Consider the following 19,350-nt stretch of genomic DNA (forward strand, 5'->3'; position numbering starts at 1 on the left):
TGGTAAAATCCTGTCTCTACTACAAATACAAAAATTAGGCAGGTGTGGTGGCACACGCCTGTAATTCTAGCTACTGGGGAGGCTGAGGCAGGAGAATCGCTTGAACCTGGGAGGTGGAGGTTGCAGGGAGCCAAGATCACGCCACTGCACTCCAGCCTGGCCACAGAGCGAGACTCCATCTCAAAAAAAATAAATAAATAAAAACAAGAAAATGCACACTTTACACCAAAATACTGAAAAAATTTCAGAAGAAAATAACTAAAATAGATTAGAATATATTACAAAATATCCATAAATATGATCATAAATGATGAGATTGGACTGGGTGCAGTGGCTCATGCCTGTAACCCAGCACTTTGGGAGGTCAAGGCAGGTGGATGACCTGAGGTCAAGAGTTCGAGACCAACCTGGCCAACATGGTGAAACCGCATCTTACTAAAATACAAAAATTAGCCAGATGTAGTGGCAGGCACCTGTAATCCCAGCTACTCGGGAGGCTGAGGCAGGAGAATCGCTAGAAACCAGGAGGTAGAGGTTGCAGTGAGCTAAGATTGCACCACTATACTCCAGCCTGGGCAACAGAGTGAGACTCCATCTCCAAAAACAACAGCAACAACAACAAAAAAAATTAGGTTGTAAGCCACAAGAAAAACTAAAAGACCAGTAGAAGCCTAGTGCAGTGGCATGCCCTTGTAATCCCAGCTACTTGGAAGGCTGAGGCAAAAACATTGCTTGAGCCCAAGAGTTCAAGACCAGCCTAGGCAACACAGCAAGGCCCTGTCTCAAAAACAAAAACAAAAAAAGACCAGTTAGAATGAGGAAAATATCTACAACCTGGGGTTAATATACATAAAATACATGTAACAGAGGGAAGAAACTGAGAAGTAAAGCTGACTAAATCCCAACCCTGTCATTTCATTTGCTGCCTATAATGATCTTGAGAAAACTATTTAACTTCCCTGAGCCTCAGTTTTCTCCACTGTGAAATGAGAGTGTAAATACTCATGTTCACATCCTATTTATGACTGTTCGATCAGATGATGTCTCTGAAGTGCTTGACACATGGTAACATTCAATACAGAGTATCCATTCTTAGTAAGGAAAATATCACCAAGGACACTTATAGGCAAATAAGGTTACCAATAAGAAAAAAAATAAAAAGGAAACAGATAATTCACCCAAGAGGAAATATGGAAAAATGCTTACAATAGTAGCAGTAATACAATCTTGTCAGCAAATACATAAAAATTAAAATAATTTGTGGCTGGGGGTTGGAGGAAATGGGGAGATGACGATTAAAGAGTACAACAAATCTCAGATAAGAGGAAAAAGATTTTTCTTTTGATCTACTGCACACGGTGGAGGATATCATTAATAATAGTAATACACTAAGAGAATAAATTCCAGCCAGGCGCAGTGGCTCATGCCTGTAATCCCAGCACTTTGGGAGGCTGAGGCAGGTGGATCACCTGTCAGGAGTTTGAGACCAGCCTGGCCAACATGGTAAAACCCCATCTCTACTAAACATACAAAAATTAGCTGGGTATGGTGGCAAGTGCCAGTAATCCCAGCTACTTGGGAGGCTGAGACAGGAGAATCACTTGAACACGGGAAGCGGAGGTTGCAGTAAGCTGAGATCTCACCACTGCACTCCAGCCTGAACAACAAGAGAGAAACTCCATCTCAAAAAAAAAAAAAAAAAAAATCCAAATGTTCTCACTACAAAAAGTGTTAAGTATTTGCAGTGACAGATATGTTAATTAGCTAGATTTAATTATTCCAAATTATAGTCATGAATCATAACATCACTTTGTACTGTATAAATATATACAACTATAAATTATCAATTTATAATTAAATTTTTAAAATAATAATTTGATGCCATCTTTATGAATTTAAAAAACTGAAACAATTTTAAAAGTTAATAAACAATGCAGATGAGATAATAAGAAAATAAAAATATTCATTCAAAGCCAATGGCACTTCAGGCCAGGCATGGTGGCTCACACCTATACCCAGTACTTTGGGAGGCTGAGGCAGGCAGATCACTTGAGGTCAGGAGTTCGAGACCAGACTGGCTAACATCATGAAACCCCATCTCTACTAAAAATACAAAAATTAGCCGGGGCCAGTCATGGTGGCTCACATCTGTAATCCCAGCACTTTGGGAGGCTGAGGCAGACAGATCCCTTGAGGTCAGGAGTTCAAGACCAGCCTGGCCAACATGGTGAAACTCCATCTCTACTAAAAATAAAAAATGAGCCGGGTGTGGTAGCAGGTGCCTGTAATCCCAGCCACATGGGAGACTGAGGCAGAAGAATTGCTTGAACGTGGGAGGCAGAGGTTGCAGTGAGCCGAAATCACACCACTGCATTCCAGCCTGGGCAACAGAGTGAGGTTCTGTCTCACAAAAAAAAAAAAAAAAAATTAGCCGGGCGTGGTGATGCATGCCTATAATCCCAGCTACTCAGGAGGCTGAGGTAGGAGAATCACTTGAACCCAGGAGGCAGAGGTTGCAGTGAGCCAAGATCGTGCCACAGCACTCCAGCCTGGGAAACAGAGTGAGCCTCTGTCTCAAAAAAAAGAAAAAAAAAAAAAAAAGTTAGCCAGGCATGATAGTGCATGCCTGTAGTCCCAGCTACTTGGGAGACTGAGGTGGGAGGATCACATAAGCCCAGGAGGTCAAAGATGCAGTGAGCCATGATTGCACCATTGCATGCCAACCTAGGCAACAGAATGAGGCCCTGTCTTTAAAATTAATTAATTAAATAAAAATTTAAAAATCTGAGCACCCATCAGGACACATGTAACAATTCACCTCACCATGGTCAAAGCTTCAGGAGTTTGCCAACCTCCAGGTACACCAAACAGATTGTAGATGTAAATCTGTAATTTTATACCATTCATTCTGAAGTTTAAATTCAGGAAAGAAACTTACTTTGCAGGTGGCATACAAGGCACAGTATGTCTACCCTTGGCTTTCTCTGGGGAAGATGCATTCTTTTCAGAAGTATCTTGATGAGCACTGCCTTCTTCCTCTGGCTTCTTTTTGTTGTTAGAACTTGAGTTCAAAAGGACAAAAAATATGTTTTCGATTCCCTGAAGCATAGCCTGTACCCTCCTCCCCAAATCTACTGCATATGGATTAAATTTTCTCATTCTATAGGATAACAAGCATGCTTCGACCACATGATTCTTCCAATAGTATCATTAGATCATATATATTAATGGCTTCAATGAGTAAACTTTGAGAAAGCCAACCGCTATCAAGATAAGAGTTATCTAGTGGTGGTTTGGAAGAGTAAGGAGGGACTCTAACTGCTCATCATCAAATGATCAAATGGCAGAGTTAATTGCCATCCCAATATCTATTCTGTCTCTTTCTTATTAATAAAACCCCAATTTCGGGAGGAGCAGCAACACATTAAGCTACAAGTAAGTATTGTACTTGCCTCAACAGCCTCTACTGCAACTAGGGAATCCAAGTGACACAAGTCTAGGCAAATGAAATAAAATTTAAGGGTTGCTGGGAAAGACTTAAGTTTCCTGATATAGATGCTGCCCTTTTTCCTTTACTGTACTCTTCTTCTTCTCTTAAACATAACACCTAGAGATACACCAGCCATCTTGTGCCAGTGAGACAACAAGCAAAAGAAAAAAGCTAAGAAACACAGAGCAGCATCTTGAAGAGCAAGTATGAAAAAAAAAAAGCTAAAAATCAGCCACTGAACCAAAGCCAGCAGCAAACTACTTTTAGACCTCTGTGAAACAAATAATTCATTATTCTTTAAACCACTCCAGTTGAAGACTATTACTTGCAGCAAAATACATTCTTAACTAATAAAAATATGAACAAAGGCCGGGCGCAGTGGCTCACGCTTGTAATCCCAGCACTTTGGGAGGCCGAGGCGGGCAGATCACGAGGTCAGGAGATCAAGACCACGGTGAAACCCCGTCTCTACTAAAAATACAAAAAATTAGCCGGGCGTGGTGGCGGGCGCCTGTAGTCCCAGCTACTCGGAGAGGCTGAGGCAGGAGAATGGCGTGAACCCGGGAGGCGGAGTTTGCAGTGAGCTGAGATTGCGCCACTGCACTCCAGCCTAGGCGACAGAGCAAGACTCCGTCTCAAAAAAAAAAAAAAAAAAAATGAACAAACACCATGTATGCAGCTTGTTATTAACCGTAAAAACAAAAAGAGGTAAAACCTATGCCAACTAAGATGTGAGTGCCCTCCAGGACACATGTAACAATTCACCTCACCATGGTCACAGTTTTAGGCATTTCTCAAGCTTGAGGTGCACCAAACATATTGCAGATGTACCATTTTTAATTTTATTCTATTCAATCTAAAGTGTAAATTCAGAAAAGAAACTTACAAGTGGTATACAAGGTACAATATGTCTGCCCTTGGCAGTAAGAAGTTGTAGCTACTCACACTTTCATTTTCTTAGAGGGTAGAATTTCATCGATGATTACAGGAGTGGCACATCTCTTGGCTTTCATTTTTACATGATGCTTTTCTTTCTGTTCCAAATCCTTCTGAGCAGAAAGCCTAAGAGATCTTCTATGGTAGAGAAATTGACAAAATGTATAATATATATACTACAGATATCCAAATGTTCCTGAGAAATGTGAAAGGATGTCAAACTACAAAGGGCAATAAAATGGAGTGCTATTATCTCCACTCTAAAAATCTAATCTCTCTTGTTGATAGTTTTTGAAATTCAACCATAATATTTTAGTTCTTAAATACACCGGTGTCTATAAATGTGACCTCAATAAAATGATTAAAAAGAAAAACTTGGCTGGGCATGGTGGCTCATGCTTGTCATTCTAGCACTTTGGAAAGCTGAGGCAGGAGGACTGCTTGAGGCCAGGAGTTCAAACCAGCATGAGCAACATATCAAGACCCTGTCTCTACAAAAAATTTTTAAAAAATTAGCCCTATGTGGCGGTGCGCATCTGCGGTGCTAGATACTTAAGAAGCTGGGGCGAAGAATCACATGAGCCCAGGAGGTCAAGGCTGCAGTAAGCCATGAGCGTGCCACTGCATGCCAGCCTGGGCAACAGAGTAAGACTCTGTCTAAAAATAAATAAATCAATAAGATGAATACAAAACAAACAGCATAATGACAGATCTAATACATACCAAAAAGTACACAAAACAAAAATAGTTAAATGACTACAAAGTGGAAGACCTTATGAAATCACCACCTAGGCCAAGATACAGAACACTGACAACCACTGCTATCTTGATTTTAAGAGTGATCATTAGATAAGCTGGGCACGGTGGCTCATGCCTGTAATCCCAGCACTTTGGGAGGCTGAGGTGGGCGGATCACGAGGTCAGGAGATCGAGACCATCCTGGCTAACATGGTGAAACCCCCATCTCCACTAAAAATACAAAAAAAAAATTAGCCGGGCGTGGTGGCGGGCGCCTGTAGTCCCAGCTACTCGAGAGGCTAAGGCAGGAGAATGGCATGAACCTGGGAGGCGGAGGCTGCAGTGAGTCGAGATCGCACCACTGCACTCCAGCCTGGGGGATACAGCGAGACTCCGCCTCGAAAAAAAAAAAAAAAACAGGAGTGATCATTAGATAAGTTCCTTATTGTTTTAACAAATAAGCACGTATTACGTAAACATGGTGTGTTAGTTTTAAAGAAAAACAAAAAATTTTGTATAATGTAACCACACTATTACAAGTATCTTTTCTGTCTGGCTTATCTCACTCAACTTTATGTATGTGAGATTCAACCACATCAATTCACACAGCTCTAATTCACTGACTTTCACTGCTGTATGATATTCATTGTAGGGATGTGCAACTATTTATTCAGTCTACTGTTGATGGGTTATCTCCACATTTTAACTATTATAAAAAAATAAGATTGCTGGGTCATAGGAAATTAATGTGTTTTTCTCTGATGATCAGTGAAACTGAGTACATTTTCACATGTTTATCGGCCATTTGGTTGTCACTTTTCATAAGTGCTCGTTCAAGTCGTTTGCCTTTTTTCTACTGGCTTGTCAATTCTTTACTAATTGATTTGTAATTCTTTGTATACTCTGGATATAAGCCCTTTGTAGGATTCATGTGTTACAAATAGTTTCTCCTACTCTAGGGGTTGGCTTTTCATCTCTTTATCTTTTAATTAGATAAATGTGCTTGAATTTATCAACCTCTTCCACCCCCATTATGGTCAGTGCTTTTCTGTGTGTGTCCTGTTTAAGAAATCTTTCCGGCCGGGCACAGTGGCTCACGCCTGTAATCCCAGCACTTCGGGAGGCGGAGGCGGGTGGATCACGAGGTCAGGAGAGCGAGACCATCCTGGCTAACACAGTGAAACCCCGTCTCTACTAAAAATACAAAAATTAGCCGGGCGTGGCGGCATGCGCCTGTAGTCCCAGCTGCTGGGGAGGCTGAGGCAGGAGATGGCGTGAACCCGGGAGGCGGAGCTTGCAGTGAGCCGAGATCACGCCACTGCACTCCAGCCTGGGCGGCCGAGTGAGACTCCATCTCAAAAAAAAAAAAAAAAAAAAAATCTTTCCGTACTCCGCCAGGCGCGGTGACTCACGCGTATAATCCCAGCACTTTGGAAGGCCAAGGCGGGCGGATCACAAGGTCAGGAGATTGAGACCATCCTGGCTAACATGGTGAAACTCCGTCTCTACTAAAAATACAAAAAAAAAATTAGCCGCGCGTAGTGTTGGGCGCCTGTAGTCCCAGCTACTCAGAAGGCTGAGGCAGGAGAATCACTTGAACCCGGGAGGCAGAGGTTGCAGTGGGCCAAGATCGGCCACTGCACTCCAGCCTGGGCGACAGAGCGAGACTCGTCTGAAAAAAAAAAAAAAACATGGCACGTGTCGGGCATGGTGGCTCACGCCTGTAATCTCAGCACCCTGGGAGGCATAGGTGGGCAGATCGCTTGAGCTCAGGAGATCAAGACCAGCCTGGACAACATGGCAAGACCCTATCTCTACAAAAAATACGAAAATTAGCTGGCTATGGTGCCCTGCACCTGTAGTCTCCACTACTCGGGAGGCTAAGGCAGAAGGATTGCTTACACCTGAGAGGTCCAGGCTGCAGTGAGCCAAGATCATGCCATTGCACTCCAGCCTGGGCAAGAGAGCAAGACCCTGTCTCAAAAAAAAGATGAAATTTTTGAGGCAAAATTTCAGAAGCAAGAGAACCACAGAGAGGGTAAACACTAAACTCTGATTATAAACTCTACTCTGGCCTGGGTGCAGTGGCTCACACCTGTAATCCTAACACTTTGGGAGGCAGAGGTGGGTGGATTGCTTGAGCTCGAGTTCATGACCAGCCTAGACAACGTCATAAAACCTTGTCTGTACAAGAAATACAAAAATATTAGCTGAGCACAGTGGCTTGTGCCTGTAGTCCCAGCTACTCAGGAGGTTGAGGTGGGAGGACTCCTTGAGCCCAGGAGGTTGTGGCTACAATAAGCCATGATCATGCCACTACACTCCAGCCTGGGCAACTGATCAAGACTCTGTCTCAAAAATAAATATAAATAAATAAATAAATAAATAAATAAATAAATAAATAAAATATATAAATAAATAAAATAAAAATTTGTCTATTGGCTGGATGCAGTGGTTCATGCCTATATAGTCTCAGCACTTTGGGAGGCTGGGGCAGGAGGATCACTTGAACCCAGGAGTTCGAGTCTGCAGTGAACTATGTGCCACTGCACTCCAGCTCCAGCCTGGGTGACAGAACAAGACACTGTCTCAAAAAAAAAAAAGAAAGCTAAAGTAATACAGAAGAACAAAGATATTTGACATCAGGAAGATGTAACAATTATATCCATACAAGGCCTTTGGAAACAGACTGATAAGAGTTTTGAATCTTGGCTCTGAAATAAACTTGCCTTAAGCAAGCAACTTAGTATCTCTGAGCCCTTATCTATAAATTAATTAAGCATATTACCTACAACTCATAAATGTTATACGGATATTTTTTAATTTATACCAACCACACAAACCCATATTATGAGGATTTTAAAAGGTAACATAGCTGGGCACAGTAGCTCATGCCTGTAATCCTAGCAGTTTGGAAGGCTGAGGCGGGTGGATCACCTGAGGTCAGGAGTTTGAGACCAGCCTGGCCAACATGGCAAAACCCCATCTCTACTAAAAATACAAAAATTAGCCGGGTGTGGTGGCAGGTGCCTATAATCCCAGCTACTCAGGAGGCTGAGGCAGGAGAACTGCTTGAACACGGTGGGACGGAAGTTGCAGTGAAGCCGAGATATGCCACTTCACTCCAGCCTGGGCAAAAGAGCAAAACTCTGTCTCAAAAAAATAAATAAATAAATAAATAACATAAAGGTGTCCATAAACACAGTATGAACACATAATAGATGTTCTGTCCAGTAACTATCCTTTGAACATTATTATCATAACCACCACTTTGAGATTCCAAATAGTCTTACCTCTGAGGCTGGGCTGGAGTTTTTCTTGATATGGCTGCCTCAACTTCCAGGGAAGAATAAGCGTTTGATGGAATGGATTGTTCCACAAGATTTTCTTTTTCTGCCTCTTTGTAGTAAGTGTTGTCAACTGCGGGAGACCAAAAGCTAGTCAGCACTCAAATCCCAAGGAAAATAACTGGAGATGAGCCACACACACACACACACACCATCTAAGCCACAGAATCCTTAGTTCCAGTTAAATCTTATACAGAAGACCAGTTTACAAAAGCTACTTTGGTTGAAACAGAAATGATGTATCCGGGGCTTGCCTATTTGCCAGCCTAAGGTACTACCTTTAAAAAAAGCATCCCAAACACAATTTCATGACATTTCAGGACACTGATAAAGATAAAATTCTGAAAGCTTCCATAAAGAAGAAAAAAAATCACTTACGAAGTAAGGAAAATTAGATAAGCACTGAATTTTTCATCAGCAATACATAAAAATAGAAGATAAAGGAACAATGTCTTTAGAGTAGTGGTAAAAAATAATTTGCAATCTATAATGCTGTATTAAGATAAACTTTCAATTGTATATGAAAGTGGAACAATGCCATTTTCAAATATGTAAGAACTCAAAGTTTTCCTCTCCTGCACTAATTTAAGAAAGTTTCCTGAGGATGCACTCCCACATAATGAAGGAGTATATCCAGAAGAAAGTTATAAGGTCCAGGAAACAAGGCAGCAAAGATAGTAAAAATAATGCTCTCAAAAAAGCAGTAATAACTTCCAAGGATCATTGTCCAATATGAAGCAAGATAAAGTGTGGCAGAAATTTAAGAAATTGATAAAGTTTAAAGAAAAGCAAATCCACTGATCTCTTGATGTCAGAATCATCTTTATGTGGCTCAGGGGTTGTGACAATACAACCAAAGATAGCCAAAGAGAACCAAGAAGGGATGCAACTGCATCACAGTTACTGATCTGGCATTGAACAATATTTACATAATCATAACATTGTAAATACTGCTGATATAATCATACTATCAGGCATTATGAATGTAACCACAGCACAAGTTAAAATAGTGAGTTAAAACAGCTACTGGGAAGACTGAGGCAGGAAGATCACTTGAGCCTAGGATTTTGAGACCAGCTTGGGCAACACAGTGAGATCCCACCTGTAAAACAAAATATAAAAACAAACAACAACAACAATAAAACCAGTTGTTTGTTTGAGAAAAAGGACAGGGGGTAGGGATGAGAAGAGGAAGGGGTTATTTTAACATAAACTCTAAGTATTGTGATGTTACCATGGCCATGTTTTACTTTGATAAACTTTTTTTTTTTTTTACTTTTCAAATATTATATAAATAGAGATGGGGGTCTCACTATATTGCCCAGGCTGGTCTGAAACTCCTGGGCTTGATCAATCCTCTCATCTTGGCCTCCCAAAGTACTGGGATTACAGGCATGAACTACAAGCCCAGCCTTGATAAACATTTTTAACGAAATAGAAAAAAAGTGTTATGGGAACACTGAGAAAGTTAGCCAGACATGGTGGAATGTGCCTGTAGTCCCAGTTACTCAGGAGGCTGAGGCAAGAGGATCACTTGAGCCCAGGAGGTCAAGGCTGCAGGGAACTGTGATCATGCCACTGCTCTATAGATAGGGTGACACACTGAGACCCTGTCTGCAAAAACAAACAAACAAACAAAAAAAACAGAATAAGAAACAAGTAAAGGCTTCATGGAAGAAACAGCACTTAATCACATAGCATATGAACTGACTCCTGATAAAGGAATTAAACTGCAACAAGATGACAGGGAAGAAAAGATAGGCCATGAAAACATAGTTTAGGCATTATTCATTTCAGAGAACAATCATTTGGTTCATCTCCTAAAGAAATATTTTTGGGGCGGAGAGACTCACACACACACACACAAAATAATAGCATAGCATGTCAAGGCTAAAATAGATGCATTTATTCCAATTAAAATGCAGCAACAATAATATTAAATAATAAAGCAAGACTCAATTATATGCCGTCTACAAAAAATGCACTTTAAATATAGACATACCATGCTAAAACCAATCAAAAGAAAACTAGAGTGGCTATATTAATACCAGGCAAAGTAGGTTTCAGAGCACAGAATTTCAATGGGGATAAAGAAGATCATTTCAAACTGTTAAAGTGGGGCCAGGCACGGTGGCTCAACCTGTAATCCCAGAACTTTGGAAGGCTGAAGTGTGTGGAGCACTTGAGCCCAGGAGTTCAAAACCAGCCTAGGCAACATGGCAAAATCCTGTCTCTACAAAAAATACAAAAACTAGCTGGGCATGGTAGTAGCATCTGTGGTCCCAGCTACTCAAGAGGCTGAGGTAAGAAGATCACCTGTGCAGGAGGTAGAGGCTGCAGTGAGGCGTGATTGCTCCACTGCAGTCCAGCCTGGGTCACAGAGTGAGACCCTGTCTCAAAAATATATACATATATATGTACATATATATACACATACATATATATATGCTTGCATATATATATGTATACAATTTTTTGTTTTTGAGATGGAGTCTTGCTCTATCGCCCAGGCTGGAGTACAGTGGCATGATCTTGGCTCACTGCAACCTCCGCCTCCCAGGTTTCAGCGATTCTCCTACCTCAGCCTCCCGAGTAGCTGGGACTACAGGTGCACACCACCACACCCGGCTAATTTTTATATTTTTTGGTAGAGACAGGGTTTCACCATATTGGCCAGGCTGGTCTCGAACTCCTGACCTTGTGATCTGCCCACCTCAGCCTCCCAAAGTGCTGGGATTACAGGCATGAGGTATCACGTCCAGCCAAAAAAAAAAAAATATATATATATATATATATATATATAAAAGTGGCCAATTCATCAACATGACATAACAATCCTAAACATTTATGCATCTAATAGTAGCTTCAAACTATATGAAGCAAAAATTATAAAATTAAAGAGACAAATCCATCAAATCCATAATTACAGTCTGAGATTTCACTACCTCTCTCTCTAATTGATGGAACAAATGAAAAGAAAAATTAGTAAGAATACAACAGCCATAAATAATTTATAAGCAGGACAGGCGCAGTAGCTCAAGCCTGCAATCCCAGCACTTTCGGAGGCCGAGGCAGGTAGATCACCTGAGGTCAGGAGTTCGAGACCAGCCTGGCCAAAATGGTGAAACCCCATCTCTATTAAAAATACAAAAATTAACTAGGGGTGGTGGCAGATGCCTGTAATCCCAGCTACTCCAGAGGCTAAGGCAGGAGAATCACTTGAACCCAGGGGGCGGAAGTTGCGGTGACCCAAGATCACGCCACTGCACTCCAGCCTGGGCAACAAGAGTGAGACTCTGTCTCAAGAAAAAAAATCCTAAGATTCACATGGAACCACAAAAGACCCCATATAGCCAAACCAATCCTATGCGAAGAGAACAAAGCTGAAGGCATCAAACTACGAGCCTTCAAAATACATTACAAAGCTATAGTAACCATAACAGCATGGTACCAGCATAAAAACAGACACACAGACAAATGGAATAGGATAGAGAACCCAGGAACAAATCCACGTATTTATGGCCAACTGATTTTTGACAACAGCACCAAGAACATTCCTTGGGGAGGGGACAGTCTTTTCAATAAATGGTGCTAGCTTTGGGAGGCTGAAGTGGTAGGACTGTTTAAGCCCAGGAATTCTGAGACAAGCCTAGGCAATAGAGTGAGACCTCATCTCTAAAATAAAATTTAAATTTGAAAAATCAAAAAATGGTGCTGATCAAACTAGATATTTAAATGCAGAAAAATGAAACTAGATACCTATTTCTTACCATATACAAAAATCAACTCAAAATGGATTAAAGACTAATATGTAAGACCTTAAACTATGAAACAACTAAAAACACAGGGGAGGCCAAGGGCGGTGGTTCATGACTCTAATCCCAGCACTTTGGGAGGCTGAGGTAGGAGGATCACTTGAAGTCAGGAGTTCAAGACCAGCCTGGCCGACATCATGAAACCCCATCTCTACTAAAAATACAAAAATTAGCTGGGTGTGGTGGTGCGTGCCTGTAGTCCCAACTACTTGGGGGGCTGGGGCAGGAGGATCACTTGAACCTGGGAGATGGAGGTTGCGGTGAGCCGAGATCGTACTACTGCACTCCAGCCTGGGCGACGGAGTGAGACTCTGTCTCAAAAATAAATAAATAAAGTAATAAAATAAAAACATAGATGAAATACTTTAGGACATGGTTCTGGGCAAAGATCCTATGAACATGACCTCAAAAGCACAGGCAACAAAAGCAAAAGTAGACAAATGGTATTACATTAAATTTAAAACTTTCTGCATAGCAGAGGAAACAATCAACAGAGTGAAGAGACAACTAAAGAATGGGAGAAAATATTTGCTAACCATTCAAGAAAGGACTAATATCCAGAATACACAAGGAACTCAAATAACTCAACAGCTGGACAAACAAGATGAATAAACGTCTCTCAAAAGAACACATACAAATGGCAAACAGGGATGTGAAAAAATGCTCAACATCACTAATCATCAGAGAAATGCAAATTAAAAATCACAGTGAGATATCCTTTCATCCCAGTTAGAATGGACACTATGAAAAATACTAAAAATTTCTCTGCATCCCTGAGGATGCAGAGAAAGGAGAACTCTTATATACTGGTAGTAGTAAAGTCCATTAGTACAGCTATTATGGAAAACAGTATGGAGGCTCCCCAAAAAATTAAAAATATAATTACCATATGATCCAGCAATCCCACTACTGGGTATATATCCAAAAAGAAGGAAATCAGTACATCGAAGAGATATCTATGTGCACTCCTATGTTTATTACAGCACTATTTACAATAGTCAAGATACGGAATCAACTGAAGTATCCATCAACAGATGAACAGATAAAATGTGGCATATATATACAATGGAATACTATTTAGCCATAAAAAAGAATGAAATTCTGTCATTCATGGCAACATGGATGAACCTGAAGGACATTATGTTAAGTAAGTCAGGCATAGAAAGATAAATATCGACCAGGCGCAGTGGCTCACGCCTTAATCCCGGTACTTTGGGAGACCGAAGTGGGTGGATCACAAGGTCAGGAGTTCGAGACCAGCCTGGCCAATATGGTAAAACCCTGTCTCTACTAAAAATACAAAAATTAGCCGGGCATGCTGGTGGGCGCCTGTAATCCCAGCTACTTGGGCAGCTGAGGCAGGAGAATCACTTGAACCTGGGTGGCAGAGGTTACAGTGAGCCAAGACTATACCACTGCACTTCAGCCTGGACAACAGGGTGAGACGCCAGTCTCAAAAAAAAAAAAAAAAAATTAATTGAGGGAGGGAGGTGAGAGTAGTCATATGGTGTGATGGAGACCAGTTTCAGATTTACCCACACAATACTTTTCAAATGTTCTAAACTGATAGTATGATGGTTGCACAACTCTGTGAATATACTTAAAAACACTGAAATGTTTAAGTAAGTGAATCATATGATGTGTGAGTTAAATCTAAATACAGCTGTTTTTTTCAAAAGAATCAATTTCAAGAGGGATTTTATGACCTCTTAAAGAATGCCTCTTACGTTCTAACCAAACAGACAATATTCTGCAGATCTAGTACGCACCAGTTTAAATGTCAATCATCTTTTACACTTGATCTTAGACACAAGGCCGAGAAGCGATCCATCATCTTTTAAAATCAGATACATAACTGAAAGAATTCTTGTACAATGGCAAGCAGTACAGTCTTCTTTCTTGCTGTTTTATTTCTCACCCAGACCCAGGTTAGGTTACATTAAATCTTGTCACAAAAAGAAAACAGTTGCGTATCTGGCAATAAAATTCTATGTTAGCCCCCGGGAACAGTAACTCACACCTATAATCCCAGCACTTTGGGAAGCTGAGGCAGGAAGATCACTTGAAGCCCGGAGGTCAAGACCAGCTTGGCTAGCAAAGACTCCTCTACTAAAATTTTTTAAAAATCAGCCAGGCATGGTGGTGAGCACCTGTAGTCCCAGTTACTAAGAGCTCAGGAGTTTGAGGCTGCAGTGAGCTATGACTGTGCCACTGTACTCCACCAGCCTGGGTGACAGAACCAGACCCCATCTTAAAAAAAAAAAAAAAAAAATTCTGTGTTAGCTTAAGCTCCAAGAGATTTTTTTTTTTAAGTGTAGCACATCATTAGTTTTACATTCATCATGAAATGAATTAGCCCATTTCACCAATAATAAACAAAGAGATAGAGCATTTAGGTAATTTTCCCAGATCCTCAGGCTTCTAAAACACTGTCCCACCATTCTACCAGGGAGCTTTTTTCTAAGATGTTTTCTTACCTGGTTTCAAAGGTGTGACAATAGCTTGCTGAAGATTAGCCTTTCTCAAAGGAGTTTTGCCCTGAAAAAGCCCTCCAGTTCCATTCTTCCCCAGTAACTTATTCTCCAAATTGGCCTTCTCCTCTGTGAAAAGGGAAGATCATCATTGTCCAATCAGCAAGGAAGCAAAACAAATCACTATCAAGCACTTAAAATGCAAACTAAAGCTCCCTACCAGTACACTTCCAACTCATGCGGCAAGTACAAGCAAAGTTCTAGCAATCAAAAGAAAAAGCACACATTACACATCAGAGATAGACTATAAAAACAATCACTAAAAACTGGCAACATTGAACAATGTATTATAAAAAAGGAAAATTACAGATTCTGCATTGTGAATAACTCCTTATCTTTGTTTGGTACACATTTAGGATCATACAAGTATGAACTGGCTTTATCTACTCCCTAAATGTATCATGTTCCTCTTAAAGAAAACTGTAACCAGCCGGGCGCGGTGGCTCACGCCTGTAATCCCAGCACTTCGGGAGGCCGAGGCGGGCGGGTCATGAGGTCAGGAGATCGAGACTTGTCTTGGCCAACATGGTGAAACCCCGTCTCTACTAAAATACAAAAAATTAGCCAGGCGTGGTGTCACATGCCCTTAATCCCAGCTACTTGGGAACCTGAGGCAGGGGAATCGCTTGAACCCGGGAGGTGGAGGTTGCAGTAAGCTGAGACCGCGCCACTGCACTACAGCCTGGTGACAGAGCAAGACTCCATCTCAAAGAAAAAAAAAACAACGAAAGAAAACTGTAACCATCAAAAACTGTAGGGCTTACAAGAGATACTGTATAGTCTTACAGAGTTTCCTCCTCACTGGGGTGGTGGGAGGAATAAAGGGTGTGTGAGGGTAGAGCAGAGCTAGGTTCTCTCAAGAAATTTTATCTTATATTCTACTGTGCCCAGAAGTCAGTACAAAGCAGTGAAGGGTCTGTTTTACCAACAGCCTACTGATAGTTTCAGGAATGCAATGAGACACAGCAATAACTACCCTGTGCATGTACGTTCTGATTGCAACTGTGTAGAAAGATGTGACTATTTATTTGGGAAAGAAATTGGAAAGTAGTATATTAAAACTGAGGTAGTTTTGTTAGCCAAAAGAACTCTGGCAAAAACAAAAAGAAAAATAAATAAATAAAAATTTTTTAAAACTAAGGTAGTTTTGGAAAAATAGTAGGGTCTTTTCTTCCAAATTGTATTTAACAGTATTCTTAGGCTAATCTTTTCTTTTTTATTTTAAAGAAAAGCTTAGAAAAAGAAATCCTCAGACAGCCCAGCCATTTCCTTAGGGTTCCAGTGAAGCAAGGACATGGGGAAGATCCCCGCAGGACAGCTGGCCCTTCTATTTACCTTTCCTCCCACACCACTTCCAACAGACAACTCCTCTCAGGATCCCCACTAGATGCCATTAAAGTCCTTTTCCAAAAGAATGGCATCTGCCAACACATTTGGACAGTGCACTATACGGATAAGTACAGCTGCAATGGACTCACTTCTGTTCCTCACCACATATTGATAGTGATTTCTCCCGATAAGGAGGATGGAGACATGAGAGAAAGAATCAAAGGGGCCTCAACAACTAGTCTCAGATATTATTTCAAAGTAATGTAAAAATGTAACCACATTCTTACTTACTGTTGGCCAAGCAATACTGTTTCTGGGAATGGGTTCTTAGTAGCATAATCCTTCCATTTAAAAACGAATTGAGGGCAGGGAGCAGTGGCTCACGCCTGTAATCCCAGCACTTTGGGAGGCTGAGGTGGGTGGATCACCTGAGGTCAAGGGTTCAAGACCAGCCTGGCCAACATGGCAAAACACCGTCTCTACTAAAAATACAAAAATTAGTCAGGCATGCTGGTGGGCGCCTGTAATCCCAGCTACTTGGGCGGCAGAGGCAGAACCGCTTGAACAAGAGTGGCGGAGGTTACAGTGAGCCGAGATTGTATCACTGCACTCCAGCCTGGGCAACAGAGCAAGACTACAGCCTCAAAAAAAAAAAAAAAAAATGAATTGAGGGAGGGGTGGCAGGAGGGAGGTGAGGGTAATTATAAAAGAGCAATACAAGAGATCCTTGTGATACCAGAACTGTTCAATATCTTGACTGTGATGGTAGATACATAAACCAACACAGGTGATAAAACCACAGAGAACTTAATACACATACAAGTAAAACTGCAGAAATCTGAGTAAAACTGGTAGATTGTATGAATGTCAATATCCTAGCTGTGCTATAATCTATGCCTAATGATAGTAGAGAAAGTTTTTATGTGGCTGTCATCACTACAGACATATTTGAGCATGGAGTTTTGTTGAACACTGGTTCATCTGAACTTTCCCATATGTCCCTAAAGCTTAAATCTGCCATTCTGAACTACAAAACAACATATACTTTGTACTTACAATCCATTCCCCAAATACTGGGCATTTCAATTATTCCCATAATATCATGGATGACAGAATGTCTTGGTGCAGAAAGAAGTTGATATTTTAGTTCTTTTCTTGCAACCCCTTCTATTATTGAAAGGTCTTCAGCACAAAGCAAGCCAATAATCCTTAAAATAGCCAGAGAAAGCAGGCACTTACCAAACCATGAATCTATGTTTTGAGTATCTCCTTCATCATCCAAGGATGAAAAATTGATGAAGTCCGAGGGGGCATCATAGGAATAAGAGCTTTTAACTTGTGACATTGTCTCCCACTTAGCACAGAAGAGCAGGTTTTTCCCAGGATTTGTACCACTTTTCTCAGCAGGTCACCTTCTGAGGAAAGAAATGGTTGCATGTAAATCTAAGCAAATTCCCATCATTACTTTGGTTTTACTACCACATTTGTAATTTTGCAAACCACCTAGAATTTACTGAAAATAGCCTTACTTTGTCCAATCAACCTAAACATTAGTTTTTCAGGTAACTTAAAGATACTCCTTGAGGTAAATATGTTTGGAATTAGAAAGAAGTGGGCCAGACACAGTGGCTCACGTCTGTAATCCCAGCATTTTGGGAGGTGGGAGGACCACATGAGACCAGGAGTCCAAGTCCAGCCTACAAAACATAGACCCTGTTTCTAAATAAATTAAAAGTATCTGTAAATATAACAGTTGACCCTGTCTCTAAAAAGATAAAAATTATCTGTAAGTAGTTGACCCTATCTCTAAAAAAATAAAAATTATCTTTAAGTAATCAGCAAATATAAAGAAAAACCAAAAAGAAAAAATTGAAATTAAAAATAAATTTTAGGCCAGGCGCAGTGGCTCACGCCTGTAATCCCAGCACTTTGAGAGGCTGAGACGGGTGGATCACCTGAGGTCAGGAGTTCAAGACCAGCCCGACCAACATGGCAAAACCTCATCTCTACTTAAAAAATACAAAAAATTAGCTGGGCATGGTAGCAGGCACCTGTAATTCCAGCTACTCCGGGAGGGTGAGGCAGGAGAATCGCTTGAACCTGGGAGGTGAAAGTTGCAGTGAGCTGAGATCGCGCCATTGCATTCCAGCCTGGGCAAGAAGAGCAAAACTCTGTCTCAAAAAAATAATAATAAATAAAAATAAAATAAATAAATAAATTTTCTAAATGTTTTTTAAAAGAGGCAAAGTTTGGTAAGTATCTACACTGTGCTAGGTGTTTTACATTCACCATGTCATTATTTTCCCTCAATTTACCATTTTCTCATTTCTAGCCTCCTCTAGCCCAATTTATTCTCTCTGCCCTGAGTAACCCAATTTCTAAAATACACCACTAATTTTTATGCCTATGAACCAAAATCTTATCCATCATTCAAAGTCCAGTTCAAATCTCTATGAACTCTTTCCCAATTTCCACCTATCATACAAAATTGTTGCCTCTCCAAAGCCAACCATGCTGTTTATATCTCCACTGTAACACTTATCATCCAATATTTTATTAACTATGTAAATGCCTCTCCCAGTAGACTCGAAGTTCCTAAAAACAAAGATAGATTTTACTCACTTGTGTATACCTCATCCATCCACCCATCCATCAAGGTGCTTAACACAGTGCATTATACATAGTAAGAGCTCAACACAGTTTTGTCAAATATAAGTTGTCTTTTCTTAGAAATATTCTCAAAAAATACTATTTCTGAGTATAAAGACGACAACTTTGAAATACACATAAGAGTCACAACACGCAGCACAGGAACAGAAGCAAGGATAAGGGAACAAGTTAAATAGGCCCCTCCCTACTCCTGCGTACGAAGTTTTGCACTCTATCCTGTGGAAACCTGTGAAGGTTTAAAGTTAGCTCCTACTCAAGCCCAATCTAGTTAATAAAATAGCTGAAAGTAATCTGATAAATAGCCTAAAGGCCACACTCATTGGCCAATAATTTGCAGATGAAACCCAATGAGCCATTTGTCTTTTTTTTTTTTTTTGAGACGGAGTCTCACTCTGTCCCCCAGGCTAGAGTGCAGTGGCATGATCCCAGCTCACCACAACCTCCGCCTTCTGGGTTCAAGCAGTTCTCCTGCCTCAGTCTCTAGTAGCTGGAAT

The 19,350-nt window shown here is 40.8% G+C and overlaps 1 protein-coding gene across 1 annotated transcript in view; it reads right to left on the reverse strand.

Moving 5' to 3' along the window:
* TPX2 (TPX2 microtubule nucleation factor) overlaps positions 1-19,350 on the reverse strand; it is a 61,733-nt gene that overhangs the window by 26,043 nt on the left and 16,340 nt on the right. The window contains exons 3-7 of the mRNA XM_003273497.3: positions 17,426-17,601; positions 14,804-14,926; positions 8,458-8,584; positions 4,436-4,564; positions 2,939-3,061 (exon numbers count right to left, since the gene is read on the reverse strand). Coding sequence (XP_003273545.1) covers positions 2,939-3,061; positions 4,436-4,564; positions 8,458-8,584; positions 14,804-14,926; positions 17,426-17,531 — 608 coding nt within the window. The 5' untranslated portion in view covers positions 17,532-17,601. The remainder of the gene's footprint in view (positions 1-2,938; positions 3,062-4,435; positions 4,565-8,457; positions 8,585-14,803; positions 14,927-17,425; positions 17,602-19,350) is intronic.

The sequence above is a fragment of the Nomascus leucogenys genome, chromosome 13 (assembly GCF_006542625.1).
Source record: "Nomascus leucogenys isolate Asia chromosome 13, Asia_NLE_v1, whole genome shotgun sequence".
Classification (NCBI taxonomy): Eukaryota; Metazoa; Chordata; class Mammalia; order Primates; family Hylobatidae; genus Nomascus; species Nomascus leucogenys.